The sequence below is a fragment of the Melopsittacus undulatus genome, chromosome 6 (assembly GCF_012275295.1).
Source record: "Melopsittacus undulatus isolate bMelUnd1 chromosome 6, bMelUnd1.mat.Z, whole genome shotgun sequence".
NCBI classification, from domain to species: domain Eukaryota; kingdom Metazoa; phylum Chordata; class Aves; order Psittaciformes; family Psittaculidae; genus Melopsittacus; species Melopsittacus undulatus.
Window position 1 is genome coordinate 73,839,843 of NC_047532.1, and position 20,879 is coordinate 73,860,721.

Here is a 20,879-nt window from a genome sequence, read left to right on the forward strand (position 1 = left end):
AAGGGTGTTCTGCAGCAAGTCTCCATAGTGGAGGATCTTTTTCCCATGTGGTCTGTTGGGTATCACAGCAGGAGTAAATGGGCTTGAGAATTTCAGGAAAGGAGTCTGTGCATTGACATGCTGAGCTAGGATTTGGCTTCTCCTATTCATAGGAAAAGCAGGTTACTGGGAGAGATAGAGGGCTTTACCTCCTACTGGCTTCCTCTGAAGTGGAGGCCCAAATGGATCAACTGTCTTGAGCAGTTTACCTGGAGCTTGCAGACATCCAAACTGAGTCATAGGTCAGTGCCAATGGACTGTCCTGGCACATGAGCTTCTTGTCATGCCTGCATCACACTGAAGGCAGCAGAGTGAACCTGAGCACTCAGTGTGGAAGAAGTGGGAGGATGGAACTGTAGCTGTTTACTTCAGCATATTTAAAGAAGTATTAGTAAAAACAATGACTAAAATTTTTCACTCGGAGAGAGAAAGAACCTGCAACAAAGAAGAAATGTTGTAAGCAATTGCCTACCAAAAGCCACTATTCTTTACTGGAGATTGCTGAGATTGGAGAACAAAGTAGTTCATGCTGTGACAGTTATTTCACTCTTAGCAGGTTCTTGACAGTGCTGGAGGTAACATTGGCAGTAGGCAATGGTATGTTACCACAGGCAACAGCAGCCCTGAAGCTCAGCACTCTCTGTTCTCTTCTGTGGTTAGTACCTTTTCACTTCTCAAGAGCATGTCTCCACCAGATATTCTGACATTGCTTATTATGCTGCCCTTCTCTGGAGCAGCATTCCTCTGCCTGGAGAGAATGCGGTTCTGTAGGTCATGGCCCCCAGCCCCAGAATGCCTGTCTGTAGTCTTGAGAGACAGAGCCATTGCCAGCAGCTCCCTTGGCTGATGCTAAATGATTGAAGAGCTTTAGGTCAGTGTCCACATCATAAAACATGACATTAATTGGGTGTTGAGACAGATAGGCAGAGGTCAGGTAGGATGTGTGATCGTTTGTAGGTCACAGCTGCAAGGATCCTGCCTAGGTCTGAATTGAATCACTTTGACAAGAGATATGGGTGCTGAACTTAGCAGAAGGGGCTCCCGTTTTTGGCTTGCATTGAATCATTCAGGTGTTCACAATGCAAAGATCAAACTGCAGTCTAGTACTCCCTAAATAAGGCTTATCTGCTCCAAACATGCCCATCACTTTCATTGCTGTCAAGCAGATATAGAAGGCATTAGTTGTCAGGGAATGCTTCTAATTTAAATTTTAGCAGCTATTATTACTTCAGAGTGGCAAATTTTATGCTTTTGCCTAAAAGCCTGCACTCTGTAAATTAAAGCATTTTGTAAAACCTGGATTGTGTCTGCAACAGCTTTCACGTATTGAGAGGAGAATGCAAGAGACAGCTTACGGTGAATAATCATAGAATCATAGAATAGTTAGGGTTGGAAAGGACCTTAAGATCATCTAGTTGCAAGCCCCCTGCCATGGGCAGAGACACCTCACACTAAACCATATCACCCAAGGCTTCATCCAACCTGGCCTTGAACAATGTTAGTGGGGGTGAAGAAACACACAGATAAAACACATGTTGCCAAGTGCTGTGGGCTGAGCAGATTTTTTTCCTCTCAAGAAGCCAAACTTTGTTGTACCTACATGGAGAAGCATTCCCCAAAACACTTAGTATCCTTGAGCCCCAGAGCACCCTCATGGTGGAAAAGGGCTTTGAATGCCTTTGACAGTAAATATGGTCTGGACTGTTGCTTCCACCAGTGGCTGCAGTTGCTGCAATGATGCTGGAGCTGGCCTGGGTGAGTGCAAGTGAGGAGGCACGTTGCTGGCACAGTGCTGGTTCTCAGTGGCCACTGACCTCCTCACACTGGGCACCGCAGCAGGATACCACTGCTTGTCATGTCTGGAAGTGCCAAAGCTCATGCACCTGTCCCTCTCTTCAGATGCAGTCTACTGAAGGCTTATTGCAATGACATTAAGCTGTTCTGCACAGTGAACAGCCCCTAAGTTAAATACATTTGTTATTTTGAACTAGCTTCAGTCAGAATTACAGAGCTGCTTTATTTAATTCATTACTGGTGCATTCACTCCATGATGGCTAAACATGGTTTATTTATTATGTCTTACTAAGTTCACAAAATGCCTTGCAAGATTTCTGTGCCTGTTCATCTCACATTTTCTAAATCACAAAAGCAGTGCTAGTCTCTATAAATGAAGATGAATGCAGAGTCCTCAGTGCATTAAAGCAAATATAAAAAAAGTTCCCAGATTATGGTATTCAAGAAGTGTCCAATTTCTTGCGTATAACACACCTTTTCAGTGAAAGAAAAAAAGCCCAGGGGTTGCAATATAGCTCTTATTGTTTCTGTTATTTATCAAACCTGTATTTAAAACAGAAAGGTGTGAACTCTTAGCTTTCCTAGGGAACAGGACTCTTTCAAAAAGCTGCCTGATACTACAAGTACATTGAATGAATTTTGCCTCATGTAGACTTGGAAATTTTAGTCATCTGAGTAAGGCTCAAGCACTGAAATTTCCTGTCAGCTCCAGCTGCTTTCAACTCTGAGTGGGAGAGACCTTTTCTTTTCAAGCCAGAAATCTCTTTATTGCACCAGAAGATCTTGGTTTAGGTTTTTCCATAACTTGTGTCCTCCCTCCTCCCTGTGGTGCAGTTCCATGCAGACCTCAGCCTGGAAAGACAGGGGATGCTCTTGGAGGCACAGCCGGTTTCTCTGCAGGATGCTTTGTGCATCTCCTTCACGTGTTCTGAAGCAGAAACAGCTTAAAAGTAGGAGCTGCTTCAGAGCAATACTGTTTCTGAGCAGAACCTTTCCCCAGGAAGGCCTGTGCTTGGCACCAGCAATGGAGCTCAGGGAAGGACAGAGATGCCGACAAAAAAGCTGAAAATTGCACCCTTAGAATGTGATGGGAACTTTTACATTAGGAAAACATTTAATGTAATGGCCTCGTATTTTCAGTATTTATCTTATGCCCTCTTATGAGGTCTTTACATACCTCATAAATATGAAATATAATAACCTGCAGGGACTTGTAAGGACAATTTCATTTGGTTTTGCAAATTCAGAATTCCAGTAATGAAAGCATTTTCTTTGCATCTTCATAGGAGCTGACAGGGACAAGCATTTTAATATGTATTCCTACTTAGACTGTGGTAGCACAGCCTGGGGAGAAAGACTCCATTACTGTTATGATTTGGCTCATCGTTAAGTTCTGTCCAGTAATGAAGATGAATCATGTCTTTACAAGCCATTTCTTTACAATTAGTTTATATTAAGGTGTAAGAGCGAGCAGCCTTGACCCTTGACACTTTTACAGGCTCTATAACTGAATTATATGATGAATTACTTTATTTGTCTTTGCCAGACAGGAAAAAGTCCCTGCAGGCAAGTACTGGGAAGATACTATGAATCCATGAAGTGCAGAGGTTCATGCCTAGCAACCAACTTGGCCTCCCTGAGCGCAGGCAATACAGTCTGTGCTTTTGTCCAAAAGATCATGTTGCTCCTAATCTGGTTTTAATCTGGTTTTAATGTTCCCAGGTGGAATGAAATATCACTAAGATCTTAGGAATTTCAGATTCAGACCCAGCTACTCTCCTAACAGACAGTTAGCTGCACTGGTGAGGAGGGAGTCTATGTTTAAAAATGCACATGTCATAATCCCAGGTAGATTTACAAAGTCAGGGACAGGAACTCAGTCAGATTATGTATGTTGACAGCATGTGTTTTGTGACTAGCACCTAGTGACAGTGCTGGGAAATTTTAACTGAGAAATAGAACTTATTCTTATCCTACCTGTCAAACTTCAATAAAATGTATGTAATTTTTCTAAAGTAAGTGCTTTCATTCCTTGGTATTTAGATTTACTAGACTACTGACTAAACAAAGATCTTAATTTTTATCTGGTTTCTTTGGCTCTCATCAACAATTAGTCTACGTTCATCTCAATCCAAATTTCAGCAATCTGACATTTCCTTTTGGCCCAAAAAGTGTCAAAATTTAAAATGCTAAAACATCTCAGGAAAATGAAAAATTAAAAAAAAAAATATGACTCAAGTAGTGTCAAAGTGAGAAAACAAAAGGTCTTCTATAGGAGCAAGGGTTCACTCTGTACAATTCAAATTGATGTGCTTGAAAGGATACATTTCTCCTGTGCTTTCTCTGTTTGACTTAGAGGAGACAGCACAGAAGTTATAACACATGAAGAACACTGAAGTCTATTAGAAGCAACTCAGAATGTGTATAACTAATAACTTATTAGTTATAAGTTATTTGCTGCTAATAACTGCAGCAAACCATCATGCGACTGCTTAAGTGTTTGAACTTTTGACAGAATATATAAATTTTGCAAAGAATGCTGGAGTATACAATAGTGTGCCTTTGGCAAGAGGGGAATTTAGCACCACTCAGGTTTATCCACCTAAATGCTGTTCTGCCAGGTTGTCCCTTGAATGCACAACAAAAAAGTGAATGGGAACTCTGGCAAATAAGCACATCTAGTGTAGGAGCCCAAGGATGAAGCCCTGCATGTTCCCACAGCCTCTGTGTAGAGATGCTGATGAGTGTTTACCTACCCTGGGGTTGCTCAATGAAGGCTCCACACTGCTCTGGGGCTTCAGGGATGCCATGTGTGTCACATAGGGCACGGGCATGTATATAGATACACATACATACACATGGTGGCATTCACCAACCAAGCCATCAGCAGCAATTTCTGAGAGCCTGTGCCTCTGGAAGATGTGCAACCATTTCTCCTTTGGTAGCAAGGAGTCCTGCTTCTGACCTTCTGCATGCCACAGCCCTCTACCTCTATGGCTGTGATGTCCTCCAAATAAAATCCAAACTGTGGTGATTAGTGTCCTTATACAGTAGAAACTATGAAGAAGAGGATGAAATGGCCCACTAGCCAGTTCATGCCTGGCTCAGCCCCTGGGTAGGGTGCAGGTATGGGACATCTGTGGGCTGGGAGAAAAGAGGGGTCTGGGGATGCTAAGAAAGGGCTTAGAAGTCTGGTACAAAACACTTATGGTAAAAGACATTCTGTGTTGCCAAACAAATGCTAGGATACCAAGTCTGTCAAAACCGAGAGGAACCTGACATTTGTCTCCAATCCTGTATGCAAACCTGCCTGTTCCCTGCTCAGACCCTCTGCCTGCTCAGCACCTGGTGCTGCCAGATGCTCCCCCCTGTGACTATGGGGGCCCACTGCAGGAAGAGAGCACAGAAAGCTCTTCACATCTGCATTTCTGAGCTTGGAGCCTGCTCTGCAAATGACTGCAAAGGAAGGGAAGGAGAAGACAAGGGATTTGCATCTATATTGGTGCTCTTTGCTGTGGCTCTCCCTGCCATCCTGGCTCAGTGCACAGGGACTCTCCAGACACACAGCAGCACCCTGAATATTCTGTTCTCATTTTCACATTTCATTTCACTTTTTCTACGCTGTCCTCCATGCCATAAGAGAGCAAGAAGGGGACAGTGTCAGGCACAAAGCTGGGAGAAATCCTCAGATGTCCTCAGCTTACTCTGCAACAGAGAGAAAGAAAGATGCTGCAAATTAGTAAAGATGCTTGACCCCATGTAACTGTTGTGCTGGGTACACAGAACGGAGGAGGAGAGAAGAGATGAGGGAAACGAGGACACATCCTCATTCTCTCTATTTTGCTGCTCTGCTACATCTGCACATGTCAGTCTCTCCCATCGTCTATGTGTGTGGTTGTGATACACCTCAGAATAAATGAGGAAGAAATACGCTATTGGCTATTTCCTACATGGTGTGTCATCTGGCAGGCGGTATATATCACAGGGAAAGCAGGGACCACTCAGGCTCTCAGCGAAGCTGCTTCAGTGTATATAGCTCAGAGACACTTTGAGGATGGAAAGAAAAGGGAAAAGCAGCCCTTCTTTTTCTGATTCTGACAAGCTCTAAAAATACCTGACAGATGAAGGACTATGTAGAAAACAAATCAAGTGGATTTCCAAGAAGTTGTTGTGGGACAGAAGCAGAACAGTGTCCAGAAAGGAAATATTAACTAGGATTTCTTCCTGGGTGCAGAGAAGAAAGTGTTGTGAATCTCTGATGTTTCAGCATCTGAGTCAGCTTCTGTACATAAGACATATGGGACTGAAAAACAGCAGCTGGAGAGCTCCTGAAACAAAGCTCACATGCAATCAGCATAGGAACAAGGACCCATTTATCCACTCTTCTATGTAGTTTGTAACCATAGGGAAGATTTTTAAAATGCAAGGGGTTGTGTGCCCTCCTGCAACCACTGACTTTAGCACCTGAGCTGCCAGTAAGAAGAGCAGGAGGAACAAGCAGCCTGCCCAGGGACACAGGCAGTGCTGGAGCTTTGCTTCCCAAGCCATGAGCAGGCACACGTGGTTCCCACTGCAGTATATCTCCAAGCCCTTCTGGAGAGCAGAGAATCACAACACAACCAACTTCTTCTCTGCATTGTATGGCTTTCCTAACAAATCTTTCTTCCACAGTGACTTGGACCTTGAGGACTTGGGGGACTTCGGCAGCGGGACCCGATACAAGGGTGAGTCCCAGAGCCAGACAGTGAAGGCACTGCTGATTCTAGCCTACTCTGTAATCATCTGCATCTCACTCTTTGGTAACATCCTGGTGTGCCACGTGGTGATCAAGAACAAAAGGATGCACTCAGCCACCAGCCTCTTCATCGTCAACCTGGCTGTTGCCGATGTCATGATCACCATTCTGAACACCCCCTTCACACTGGTGAGCATTTGACTTGTCTCTGCTTTGGTGGTGTCTGTGTGTGCCTGTCAGCTGTGTGCACGTATATTGAATGGGCCAGGAACAGGCTAATAAGCAGAGTTTCTTTTTGTCTCCCTCTCTTTTTCCTCTCGGACAAGCTGCTGTCGTGTCCCCTGCTCCCCACCACCCCTTGCAGCAGGCAGAGCTCAGTGAGCAGAGCTGGGACACTTGTGCCCCCTCCTCATGTCACTTCTCTTCAGCCTCTTCCCTCTTCCCAGGACAGTGCCAAGGCACAGATGTCAAAGTGCTATCTGTCTTTTAATGGGGAAGGAAGCAGGAACAATTTTGACACTAGAAAGTCCAACTAACTGCCAATTTCCTACAGAAGTGATGCAGAAGAGGTCAGTCTTTGTGAAGATGATTGTAGGGGAAACTGCTAGGTCTGTGCTGAGCTGTGTTGGCTTGACATGCCTCTCACTGGGGCAGTATGAACTGCTTTTTGCAGCTGATTGTCCTTTGCTTATTTCAGTTACTAAGTAATATAAGACATAAAAAACTATTAAAATAAAGAGGTGGGAAGAGTTAAATGGATTCATTACTTGCCCCACTGTCACAAGCTATAAACAATGAGTAAGTAGCACTCTGTATAGCTGAATTTGACAGCCCTTTGATTCAAAAGCATCTCATGTACTCCTGCTTCAGTCCTTGCACAAAACTGTGCCCACAGAGTTCTGCCTCCCAAAAGCAGCTCCTGAATTGCCAGTTTGAATTCACCTGTTCTTAAATTGATCCTGTTTCTTTGACAGGGTTTTTCTTCCTTTCTCTGGCAGGATTTGCATCCCATAATCTATTCAGGGGAATGTAGTGCCCTCTCGTGTGTCTGCATGATAGTCATGCATTAGGCACAAGTAATTAAATAACTGTAATCTCTTGGGAAGGAGCTTTACATCAACTTCAAAGAAACAGCATTTTGCTACACATTCAGTGACAGAGTCATTACTACTGGAGTTGTCTCTATAGGGAAATTAATTGGATTAACTGAAAACAGACTAGCTACTTGACTAAATTTCTGTGTGGACAGATGTTTTGTAGTAAATGTGTTTTATTTCAAAGTGGCTTCATTTCCTTCCATAATGAGTTACATTAATTTGGAATAACCATTGTCAGGAATAATAAGGGGGCGAGAGAACAATTGTTATTTGGAATAATTTCTCCTGCAGACAATCCACAATAAGTAGCACCCTCTGGGAACTCGTAGGAAAAGCCACACTGCCCTTGCCACTGCAGGCTCATTGCCCCTCTCCCCTCCCAAGAGTGGCTGGATTTCACGCCTGGGTGGAGGTGGCTTTTGTACCTGCAGCAGTCAGATCAATGAGGGCAGCCCAGCCTGTGATGTGTCAGTTGCTTTTTCAACTGGAGGGGAAAATTTTCGTCTGTCTGTGTAACTTAATTGACACCTCTGAAATTGCTGTTGATGCATCTCACGAAATGTGCTTAGAGGAGAGTTGGGCTTAGACATCACTGTGCAAGCAAGATCCTGACACCCAGCTCCATGCCCTGTTTCTGAGCGTGGCTGGTAGCTACAGGCTCCAGGAAGTGTATGGACACGGGGCAGGCCGGCAGGGATGCTCCACAGACAGGCATTCTCTCACTCAGAGGTGGTACCTTGCTATTTCAGTACCCTCAGTGATTTTTTTATTCCATGAATTTCTCTAAGTTTTGAACCCATTCAACTTTCAGCACCCACAAATTCAAGTGTGCAACTATTTTTAAGAAAGCAAGCTACTGCTCCTCCCTGTGGAGACACATCAAGGAGCTGAGATAAATTTATACTCAATATTAGGAAGAAATTCTTTCCTGCGAGGGAAGAGACACTGGCACAGAGTGCCCAGAGAAGCTGTGAGTGCCCAGAGAAGCTGTGGGTGCCCAGAGAAACTGTGGCTACCCCATCCCTGGCAGTGTTCAAGGCCAGGTTGGACACAGGGGCTTGGAGCAATCTGCTCCAGTGGAAGGTGTCCCTGCCTGTGGCAGGGGTTGGAACTGGATGAGCTTTAAGGTCCCTTCCAACACAAACCATTCTAGGATTTTCCAGATGAACGATGTTACATGTACCCATGTACACACACATATGTAAGCACACATACACAGAGCACTACTCAAGCAGATTTCTTGTGACAAATCTCACCTCTGTTTCAAAGCATCTTGCATAGTTACTGTTTTCTCAGAAAAACTAATGCATCTACAAAGCATAAGGAAACTATGAAAGCATTTGTTCCTTACCATACTCCTGGGAAGCCTATTTGATGCTCTTCAGATAATGCACACTTTCTGATTCAATTTTGTCTGTTCTTCAGGTGCGGTTTGTAAGCAGTACCTGGATTTTTGGAAAGCTGATGTGTCATGTAAGCCGGTTTGTTCAGTACTGCTCTGTTCATGTGTCTGTGCTGACCCTTGCAGCCATCGCTCTGGATCGGCATCAGGTTTGTGATACACATGATCCTTAAGTTTGCTAGGAAATAAGGCACTGAATAGTTTACCCCCCTTGAAATCCCAGTACATGGAAACCTGGTTTGTCTTGGGAATCAAGGAAGAGAGGGGAGAACTCTGCTTTTTGTGGTAGTAGACAAAAAACTCATGCTTTGTTTTACAGTGAGGATGACCAAACACTGGAACAGGCTGTCTGGAGAAGCTGTGGATTCTCTGTCCTTGGAGATACTTAAAACCTGTGAGCCCTGGACAGCCTGCTCTAGCTGAACCGGCAGTGCACAGGGCATTGGACTAGGTGATCTCCAGGGGTCTCTGCCCAGCTTAGTCACTCTGCCAAGGACAGCCCTGAAAGCACAGCAGGAATATATACTGAGGTTCAAGCACCAGCAAGCCAAGGCAGAATCTCAGCATGAGTTTATGAAGAATCTTCCAGTTCTTAGGCTTGCCTCACTATTTTGGGATGCCTGAGACTGGAAGCAGTGAGAACTATGTTAGCATATTCAGTTTGAGGTGAAAAATTCTCTTCATCCTGCCCTGTTACTTTTCAGCACATGCCAACAAGGAAAACCTTACATATTACAGTGCAAACCAAAGGGTTTCCTTGAAGTAGAGCAGTTTGTCATGTTTGTTTAAGCTGATAAATGCTGTGCGCTGAGAGAGCAGATCCTGCAAGGCACGCTCTCAGCCAGTGAGTGTGGTGGTGGAGTCACTAAAATGTTTGTTATTGAAAAGCAGCTTCACCTGAGAAATGACATGGCTAGATGAAGTTCAAAATGATAACAAATTCCATGCTGATTGTCTGGAATAGGCTCCATCTGATGTCAGAAAATTACAGTGACAGATGGAGTATAGATCATCCACTTCTGTCTTTTTTACTGAAAAAGTTTGGTAGTCTGCCCTTCCTTTGTGCAATATTGTAGTTCTTGAAAGCAAAGTGTTCTGATAATGATTCATTTAATCAGTAGATTCTGGGTTCATTGCAAGGCACGGCTAGGTATCAAGAAGTGTTTGTTTGAGGCCAAACACAATACCTACCTTTAAATTCAGTGGAGTAGGTTGCTCAGAACTTGAATTAGCTAGTATGGCCCAAGGAGATAAAAACAGAAGTAAAGATATGTCACTGAGCAAAGATAAGTCCTGAGAGGTAGCAGAGCAGACAGGTGCTCTAGGGGAGCTGTAGAAGCTTGGTGAAATAGATACTTATAATGGGACTAGAAAAGACATGCCAAATACCAAAGACTTCCTCAACAAAGAGATCATTTGAATGACATGAAAGGTCTATTTTTAATTATTGTTTCTTTGCCTAATCTAATCATCCATAGTGCATGTAGCTCAACAGACATCTCACTGTCATGATCTCTGAAGTCAAGCTGATGGGTGACACTGAGAGTGTTTCTCTGCTCAGGACTCGGGTCCAGCAGTAGCACTTAACACTCACACAAACCCTTACATTTTCCAGATGTTGTACTCTCTAATGTCTGTAAAATGAGTTTTAACACTGGAGGGATGTAGAGCTGCTGCAGTACTTTGAACTATACCATGATGCTCAAAAAGTGCCCCAGAGGTTGTCAGATAAAGTAGCCCTCCTTAGCAGCAAACGTGCATACAGTACACCATGCTGTAGCCAGTACTGCACAGGGTAAGCTGTGAATGTAAAAAGGACCAGCCTTCAAGGTTGTCAGTCCTGTGCTGGCCAAGGATTATATTCGACCTTGGTTCTCCAATATCTTGTCACTCTGCCCTGTGTGTCCACCAAATGCAAATGCTGCAAGCCCCATGGTTGCCATCTGTACTGGAGACCTTGTCTGGAGTACAATTCAGAGCAGCCTCTTGGCTTTCAACTTGTGCCAAACTTCAGGTCCATGTTGAGCATTTCTTGCTGTCCTGGAAAGCACACTGGCTGTTTGCTTATTAATGATCAGCAAGAAATTCTTGCTTCTGGACATGAACAAAGCAGAGATGCAGTCTTTTTTTCCTAGAGCTTGCTGCTTGTTTTTATCAGTTGAAGACACTATAAATCCTCATGTATAAATTCTCTGCAGGTTATTATGCACCCTCTGAAGCCACGCATGTCCATGGTGAAAGGAGGAATTTGCATCATTATCATCTGGGTTATGGCCAGCTGCTTCTCATTGCCTCATGCCATTTACCAGACTTTGACAAGATTTTATATCGGGTAAGACATTTACATGGTGCTTTTTTTAATGTGACATAAGCAGCTTAATCAAAGCTCCACAGATTCTAAGGGACACATCTCTACCTATATTATTAAAGAAGAAAGTACGGTGACACAGAGAAGTCTCCCTTCTGTTCCACTAGGTGATGTGTTTCTCACAGAAGGACAATGCAAGTCAATGAAATTGCATTCAGGTTAGTTTGTTGTCAGCTCAGAGCTTCAGAAGAGAGGTGCTCTTTGTCATTACAGGGCATAGATGTCAATATGGATTATTTTTTTATTTTCTTGAGGATGTATTTAAAATATCTTCACTGGGGCAGAAGGTCAAACTTAAAGCATTTTTTTTTTCATTGAAAGTGGCACCTTGTTACTGAATGACTAGTACCTTTACTAAAACTTGTGAGATCTGAGATGTTTGTCCTCTGGGAGTTGTGTGCAGCTGGTAGCGGAACTGACAGTTCTTTCTCTCTTTGATCATCAGAAACAGAACAATACGAATGGTCTGCCTCCCCAGCTTCCCTCCTCCTGCTGATCTTTTCTGGAAGTATTTGGATTTGACTACTTTTGTACTCTTGTATGTCCTGCCCTTGCTTGTCATCTCCATCACATATACCATGGTGGCCAAGAAGCTCTGGCTGAGAAATGCCATCGGGGATCTCACCATGGAGCAATACTATGCCCATCAACGGAAAAAAAAGATGACACTGAAGATGCTGATGGTGGTGGTGGTTGTGTTTGCAGTGTGCTGGTTCCCCTTGAATTGCTATGTGGTGTTGATCTCCTGTAGGGCCATTCACAGTAGCAATGCTCTATACTTTGCTTTTCACTGGTTTGCCATGAGCAGCACCTGCTACAACCCCTTCATTTACTGTTGGTTGAATGAGAACTTCAGATCTGAGTTGAAATCCCTGCTGTGTGTGTGCCGGCGAAGTAGCGCAGCCCAGAGTCATGCTCTGCAGTCCATCTCCCCCCCTTTCAGGCATGCCTGGGTTGAGAACTGCCATTATAAAAGAGGCAGTGTCTGCCAGAAGGCAAGAGTATCCTCCCAGAGGAACTCTGCAAAGACAGATATATCTAGTGTTCAGCCATTTGTGGCAGAAAACTAAAGCCTTCATCTGACGGCCAGGCAGCATTGTGTTATAACTGCAGAGACATAGGAAAGAATTAGTTGGAAAGGACTGCTGGAGATCATCGAGTCCAACCTTCTGCCCAAACCACACTAGCTTCAGTGTTCAACTGGATTGTTCAGGACCTTGTCCAGTCAGGTCTTCAAAAATCTCCAGGGAGGGACTGCCCACATGTGAGCTCCATTATGAGGGGTGTTGAGTGAGTTTTTAATTGGAACAGTCAGCAAAATAAAGGGAATTCTCTAATAGCACACAAAATCTTTCATAGACTAAGCAAATAAGGGGAACACACACCAACTGACAAACATTGCGTTAAACTAGACAGCTGTTAATGCATATAGAAACACTGCCAATTCCTTCTTTGTATTTCTTTGTAATTTCTTCAAGATGAATAATGTCTATAGCCCTCTACCTTTCCCAGGTGGAAAACTGTTGTTTGTTTCCTAACTGTACATCCTCTGCTACTCCTTACAGAAGCAGCACTTTCTTCTGTAAGAATCTGCAGTCTGGCAATGTTGAGCTGCCTTCAAAGAATATTATTTCCTTGAGGTGGTTGTGAAAGCTTACATCTTTGTAAAAGCCTGGCAATCTTTGCCATCGTTATTTATACCCTTCATCTGGATGCTCTTGCTTCAGTATAACTCTGTTAAAATTTCCATATGGTTGTAATACAACAAGATTTGATTCACCAACATTTTTGGGGGGCTGATAACAGCCAAATAAAACAGCTGCTTAAGGGCCCTCTCTCTCCTGTGGGTTTTGTGTAACTTTTAGTCTGGAGAACAGAAGGCTTGGGGAGGGAACTTTACTGTTTCTGCAACTACCTGAAAGGAGGATGGAGAGGGGAGGTGGTTGGTCCCTTTTCCCAAGTAACAAGTGATAGGACAAGAGGAAATGGCCAGGAAAAGGTTTAGACTGGATATTAGGATCAATTTCTTCACTAAAAGAATGATCAGGCACTGGAACAGGCTTCCCAGGGAAATGGTGGAATCACCCTCCCTGGAAGTGTTTAACAAGTGTGTACATGAGGCCCCTAGTGACATGGTTTAGTGGTGGACTTGGTGATCTTAAAGGTCTTTTCCAACCTGGTTGTTTCTATGATTCTACAACTTTAAACTTCTGAAAGGGAGATACTCCCTCTCACAAGACTACTAACAAGGAAATGTAGACTGCTGCTCCTGACAGTCTCAAAGTCATGGCCAAAACTTACATTTGCATGTGTTTTGACGTCTTTCAGCATGAAAAGCCCTTTGTAAAAGCAGAGCTATGATTATGCAGATGAGGAGTCAGTTGTGGATGTGTGCTGACTACAAATGCCATTTCATTCCAATGGATTTTGTTGTTGCTCCATGCAGTTAAATTGTTGGTCTCAGCAGCACTTCTCCTGGATGCTTCAGTCCAGACAGGAGCATGGACACTAACTTGAATTTAATTCTTATTCTCCAATAAACACTTCCATGAGTGGAACACAGCTGATTTTTTGTGCGTTTCTCCCAAGCGCTCCTGCTGGGATGCTCAGTCATATCCTGGGGCCCCTTCCCCTTGAAGGGACCTCACTCTCTCTGTTACCTGCTACCAAGCAGACAGGGTAGGAAAAGTGCACCACTGGGATTGCCACTTCTCTGCTACACTTCTTTGAAACTGCTCAATGAAGTCATGTTTGTGTGAAAGGAACTGATTGATAACAACAACTATACCAACAGAATATTTTTATTGTCATCTCTGAAGAGCCATTTCCTATATGTCTCCTCATTATATCTATAATTGTGGTAAGAAGAAATCTGAAGATTCACTTCTAAGGCTCTACCTCCAGCACACACTTCTATAAACATGTCTTGATGGTAACCTAAATTTAGACTCAGTTTAGTATATTGCTATTACTGAATACTCCAGTGCTCATTGTGCAGGTGATAAGCTTGCTGGTGAAGTAATTATTAGCTAATTGTGTAATTATTAAGCTGCTAAAACTAGTAGAAATTTTACTTCTACTGTGGACTTTGTCCATTTTTTTTGAAGCTTTGATCACCAACTTGAATTCAAGAATTGCTTCTTGTTGATGATTTTCTTTCTGCCGTTGTTTGCACAGAGATTGATATCTGGTAAGGTGAGGAAGAGTGTACCCCATACTTTACACAGCAAAATGAGAAGTCATTATACTTTTTTTCCTAGGAAAGCAAAATGTTCAGCTTTAGTAAGTGGAAAATCCTTATCTGCAGCATTAGTACCAGCCCTTAAACTGTCCCTAATTAATTTTCATTTTTAGTTCTCCTGACGAGAAGTGAACAAGAGTAAATGAGATCTGTATTGACATTCCCATCATAGAAACCATGTGTACAGCTGTCCTGCTGAACACTTACTTTTCTGAATGCTGCTCCCTGGCAAGGTGCTTCTCCTGGCTGTGCCAAAACAGAGAGAGATGTGAGAGTACCAAGGTGGGGGTACAGCTCCTGATGGAGCCCAGGGAAGACTGCGCTGAAGGAGGTCTGTAGGCCTGGGTAATAGCACACAACACGTGCTATGTTGTGTCTCATCTCTCATCCACTGTAAATCCAAAGGTCTGGAGCTTGTTTTTCAGCTGGAATGTGTCACTCTGAGGCCCTGACATCTTGCAGTTCGTTATAGAATTATTATCAACATGGCTCAATTACTATATTCCACAATCACACTTCATTGCTTCTGCTATCCCACTTCTGTTCATTTGCTGAATCAGAGTGGTTCATTCCTCCTGTGGTTTGCTCTGCTTTATTCCAGCCTATTTCAGTGAGGTATGGAGCCAATTTTTCAAGTGAGAAGACCCAGGCCTCCCAGTCTCTACTAACCCCAACATCACAACCAGCCTGCTGGAGTCTGGGACCACTTCTGTGGGCTTTGCCTTGCTGGGTCAAAGCTTGCTTAATGCTGGTTTCCCCAAGGAAGCTTTGTGTTAAATAAGCATGAAAATACAGCAGATCTCATCTACAGAGGAGCTACCATGAAACCCAGAGCTGAAATACAAATAATTAACAACTGCTGCTGCATCAGAGTCACTGAGGGCACAGCAGCCACCATCATTACATGGGACAATGAGTTTCAGAATGTTCCCAGAACATTTTCTGGAGCACTTCTACTAAAGGGTGATAGTAATGAAGTTTTCTTGTAGCTTGTTGAGACACTGCTTTCTTCTGCGTCTGTTGTCCGTTTCAGACAAGTGTTTGAGCGTCTTTTTAACTTTTCAGCTGAGTCCAACTGTTGGGGTTTAGGGTGGAGAGAAGTCGCTGGGGTGCCGGCGGACACCGAGACACATCCACGGACAGGACGAGTGTGTTTTAGAGGGAGGCCCGATCCCGCACCGCACCGACATTGCCCCAATAGCTCCGCCGTAGCCGTGTGCCCCGAGGGGGCGCTAGGGGGCGCTGCTTCCAGACTTGAGTTGGAGACGCGGCGGTCCTCCCGCCCGCCACCCTGGGCCGGTTCCCGAGGGGCTGCTGCCATGGGGAGGAAGCCGGAGGCGTCAGACATGCGATTTCTCTCAAAACCTCACCAAACTGCACGTTTTCTGTAGTGTTCCAGCAGGACCAGCTCTCAGAGAATCTGCAAAATCATACGAAAACGTTAACTCGAGACTTGAGAAATACAGCACGAACTTGCGCATCTATTTGGAGAGCTCTGGTCATCTGCAATACAAGATGAGGTAATCGATCAGGTTTTGATTGACATCAGATTGCACCTAAATATACACAAAAGTCCACAACTGGAAGACATTTGCCCTGGGGAAGTTAAAACAGATAAATCCCACAAATATTTTTCGTAATTAATGTGTTAAGTTACATCTTCCAGAGTTTCATCACCACTCCAGGGGATGTTTTGAACAATGTGCCATCTTTTTTCTCCATTTCTTCTCAAGAGTGGGCATCCTGGTTTTCCTTCACTCTTTTCCTGAGTCCTCTACATTAGTCTCAAAATCACAAGACTTGTTATTTTAAAATGGAAAGAGGAATGTATGCAAGGTTTGTTTCCCTCAGCTGACAAAAGTCTCATGTGTCTAGGGTGAAATTGCTCTTCCCAAAGCTAGAAAACTTCCATCTCAGGGTGAGCAGTGAAGTGCAACTAGTGCAGCCACCTAATCTTGCATCTGGAGAAAACCTTGACACGGCCCTGAATCCTCCTGAGCTTTGAGATCCTGTAAGGGAGCACCTCAAAACAGGCATCAGGGCCCTGCACAGCTGTGGGTGAAGCTCTGTTTGAAAAAAAAAACCCAGACCAAGGTGCTTTTTGAAAGAGTAATAACTCCAAAAGAGATGTAACAGAAGTAAAAGGGATCACGGATCCTTTCTGCCTGTTGTGTCATGGCAGGTACTGGGTTGTACCCCAGCAGTCTTCTGCCAGGCTGCAGCTAACCACACCATCTCTTGGGAAAACACTTTCTTCCCTATTCTTCTGTGCCTGGGCCATGCCAGCTCCCTGTACTTACTGCCTGTCTCTCTGTCCTTGCAGAAGCCATAAGTGCTTCCACTGCAAGCCTTCCACCATATGAAATGATGGTGGTGGTGTTTGTTTTCACACTGCTTTGCAGAGGGAAGACACCAGAAATGCAGCCTCTGTCAGTGATGGAGGAAAATTAAACAGTGGTGCTGTGAGGCCAAGGTTGACTGCTGCCGTTTGGTATCTCTAATTCGAGCAAAAGCTCATGATGCTCCTGGGGGGATCAGACCATGCTGAGGTCTGTGGGACAGTGAACTGTCACACCCTGTCTCTCTTCCCTTGCCACAGTCAGTCAGGAGCATGGTGTTCATGTCTGTCCCCTCTGGGCTAGAGCTGGCTGGTGCTAGCAGGCAGTGAAGGACTCCCAGGTCATCTCCTCTCCCTCCCAGGATTGGCCAAGCTGTCGTCATCCACAGCCATGTGCCTTCTGAAAGCCTCCTCCAGCAGGGACTGGGCATCGTGGCTGCTTGGAGAGCCAGGGCTGCTCTGCCTATCACCAGCCTTGGTGCAGGACTGCTGCCTGGGCACAACAAGCCTGCTGCTTACTCACATGTAAAGAAAGTAAGAAATCATGAGCACAGGATAGGGGAAAGAGATGAAGGCAAAATCTGCTGTAAGCCTCTGCCCAGGTCACAGCAGGGAGAGGGAAACAGGCCGGGAGCAGGCTTGGCTCTTCCCATGCCTCAACTCCATATTACCCTGTAAGAGAAGCGGTGCTGGCTCCCACTCTAAAACTTTACTCACTTCCCCACCTTGCTTTTTCCCCTTGTCACATCAATCCAAATCTCATTTTCTCATCACTGCTTTAGCATCTGAAAGCTGAAGACATAATACTCAGTCAGCTCTCTAAAATTAATGTCTTGATATAGCTTTTCTGAATGAGTAGGGTATCTCAAACCCACACTTCACTAACACCTACTCACCTTCAGTATTGTGAGTAATTACTTCATATTTGCAAAAGTTCTGTGAATTTTAAGTGATGAATACTGCTATTACTTGTAATTTCTCACCTTTCTTCTACCTCTACACAGCTCTACACAGCTCCTGCTGTGTTTAGCAACAAGGGTCAGGGTCAGCTGCTCACTCCTGGAGATTTAATGCCTGAACACAAAAGCCCTGTATGGCAAAAAGGCATGGCCCAGTGTGTCCAGAGAGGTGGCAGAATCAGACCATAAATGGATTACTATAAATCATTACTTGTTTCTACAGCTTCCAGGAATGGAACAAAACATTTCGTTGGCTGTGTATCTGAATCAGTATAGCCTTTGCTGTAGCCTGTTGTGCCACAGCTAAACATGGGTCACAGCAAAGTTTTCTAGTGATGCATTTGATGCTGTGCAGCAGGTTGGGGTGATGGGACCAGGCCCCCTGTGTCCAGCCAGCATCCTGTGGGCTGCTGCTGCACCCACCATCCACCTCTGCCCCTGGGTTGCCAAAAACTGAGACCCACTGGGGACAACCTTCCAGCAAGTATGTACTTAATACCCATGTATGAATATCCATAATATTGGCCATATTATTACCTGCATCATATTACCCTATTTTATGTGCCTCCAGGGTACTTTTTGAGTTTCTGTATGTGAGATCAAATTTTTCTGTTAATTTTTTGGGACAGTGCTTCCTTCTTGTTACATGAGCGCAAGTGAGAAAAAGCTTTTGTCATGTCATTTAGAACGAAAAACCTCAAAGCTTTCAACTAAAGTGTGTTGTAAAAGCAAACCACAACAATTCCCATTATGTATTTCTTCCTTTCTTCTCTTTTTTCTATTTTTTTAATTTTAGATAGAAATAACAGTGAGAAATGTTATTAAAGATGCTTTGAATCTGATGTCATCCCGAGTTGGAGTGATACTCCTGACAGCTGTTTTATCACATGTTGCCAGCTCCTGCTTTCAAGAGTAATACAATACAGTGTTTGTACTTACTCAGGAAGGTCATTAAAAGCAAAAAGTCGATAAATCCAGGAAAATATCAGCTGAACAAAATTATTCACAGCAACTTACCCGGGCTGTGCTCATTGTGTTTGGAGAGATGCTTAATGGCTCAGAGTCTGAAGCCAGGGTTTTATAGGAAGGAACAACTCTGCCCAAGTACCAGCATTGTTCCTCTTCTCTAATTTGATGAGATCTAGATCATCTAGTCCAACCCCCCTGCAAGAGCAGGGTAACCCAGAGTACATCTCACAGAGAAGTCAGAGAGAAACAGACAAGCAGATCGGCTTTTAACTCAGCTGGAACAGTAATGTGTGTCTTGTTAATAATAAGTATTTTTGCAATCATGATGAATGTAGATTATGCCTTTTGGCTCCCAGCACAGTCAAAGACCAATGTTTGGATAACTCTGGCTAACATGACGGGCCAGGACTCTATCTGCTTAGCTGCGGCATCTCCAAGCAACCCTTTTTCAACGTGCCTGGTCGGTGTCCACTTGATACTTGGCCAATCCCTGAACCAGCCAAGCCTTTACAGCTCTAAGGTCAAAACATGACAGATAATTGGGATGGGTGGACTGTACATTTTCTGCAAAGGTGTCTAGAACCTCAAGAAATTGAGTTGTTTGGATCGGTAAAAATGGATTATTGTGTGTATTTCAATTACTCAGGACAGAACTCCACCTCCCTTGTTTTGTAATCCTACTCTTAATGATTATTCCTTGTATCTTACCATGTATACAACATATTATAGAAAAAGCTGTGAAGGGTATCTGGATCACTCAAGAGCAAGAAGGGGGATTTGTGGGAATTCTGAAAGAGCCAAGGCCACGTAGTGAGCGATCCCGATACCTTGAGCCTTGTTACTGTAAAGTAAGAAGATTCTTGGCAGGCATAAGCAAGATCAATTGTCTTGTTAGGCCTCTGTAATTTTCCACTGAAAACGTGCAGAGAATGATCTCTGCCAAGGTTGTAGTTACCCACTGTATTTTTAGAGTAAAGTATTTAATCACAATTATAACATAAACATTAGCTTTGTAAACTGTAGTAACCTCTGGACTAACCAAAGCTCAGTATCCAAGGCTGTTACATAAGAAACCTAAGGGTGTAAGGGTATAAAAGGAGCACTGTATCTGAATAAAGTCTGGCAATCGCTTGATCACATTGATCGTCTCAGTGTTGTCCGTGACTCCTGCGTCAACACCAGGGGCTTCTTCTTGGCATTAGAGGTGTGCTTTGGTTTCTTGCTCTGTCTGCTAGGAGCTGGCCTCCACCCTGGGGATGGCTGTTATGGCTGGAAGTTAACATCATAATATTGATTCAGTTGTGGTTCCTTTTTTGAGCAGAAAAAGACCCTCAAATCTTGCTCCAGAGTGCCTGTTCTCTCCCGGAAGATTGTTTTTCAGTCTGTATTTTAGCCTTTGAGTTTTGGATCCTGACCGTGAACTCAGTCACCATTCTGATTAAATAGTTTTGCTTTTATTTGCTGTATCTGACTGAGCTTTCTGGCAGCAGTTACCCAAGCAAGGTACCTAGCAATGTGCAGCTTGTGATATTTTCAGTCTAAAAAACTCTCATGATATTCTTATGTCCCTGGTAATTAGGAGGGAGTGTGTGTGTAACTCATGGTTCAATTCTTTTGTGGTCTGATAATTTTAGATGAACCAAATTATCTTATTCTTTCATATTATAAAAAATATCTGTCTATTAAACCACTTGATGCTTTTGTGTCTGCCTAAAGAGCCAGGCACCCCGGGTGTCAATTTGGCCTTTCCACTCAGGTTCTGTTGAGCAGGAGATACCTGTGTCCCTGTAAAGCCCATTATGTTTGTGTTGGCCTCTTCACAGGCATGGCGCATTTCAGTCCTCAAACCAGTGTGCTTACAGGGGTGCTGTCATCTGTTGTGCAGCCAAATAAACTTAGAGCTTTACCTTGGGGTACATGAGCTGGGGGCTCTGGGC

The 20,879-nt window shown here is 43.9% G+C and overlaps 1 protein-coding gene across 1 annotated transcript; it reads left to right on the top strand.

Annotated features, from left to right (window-relative positions):
• Positions 1–6,375: 6,375 nt before the first annotated feature.
• On the top strand, positions 6,376–13,578 carry LOC101881034 (probable G-protein coupled receptor 83). The gene is made up of 4 exons (XM_005148248.3): positions 6,376–6,757; positions 9,091–9,216; positions 11,266–11,399; positions 11,881–13,578. The coding sequence occupies exons 1-4, from the start codon at positions 6,380–6,382 to the stop codon at positions 12,503–12,505; spliced, it is 1,263 nt and encodes a 420-aa protein (XP_005148305.2). The 5' UTR covers positions 6,376–6,379; the 3' UTR covers positions 12,506–13,578.
• The last annotated feature ends 7,301 nt before the right edge of the window (positions 13,579–20,879 follow it).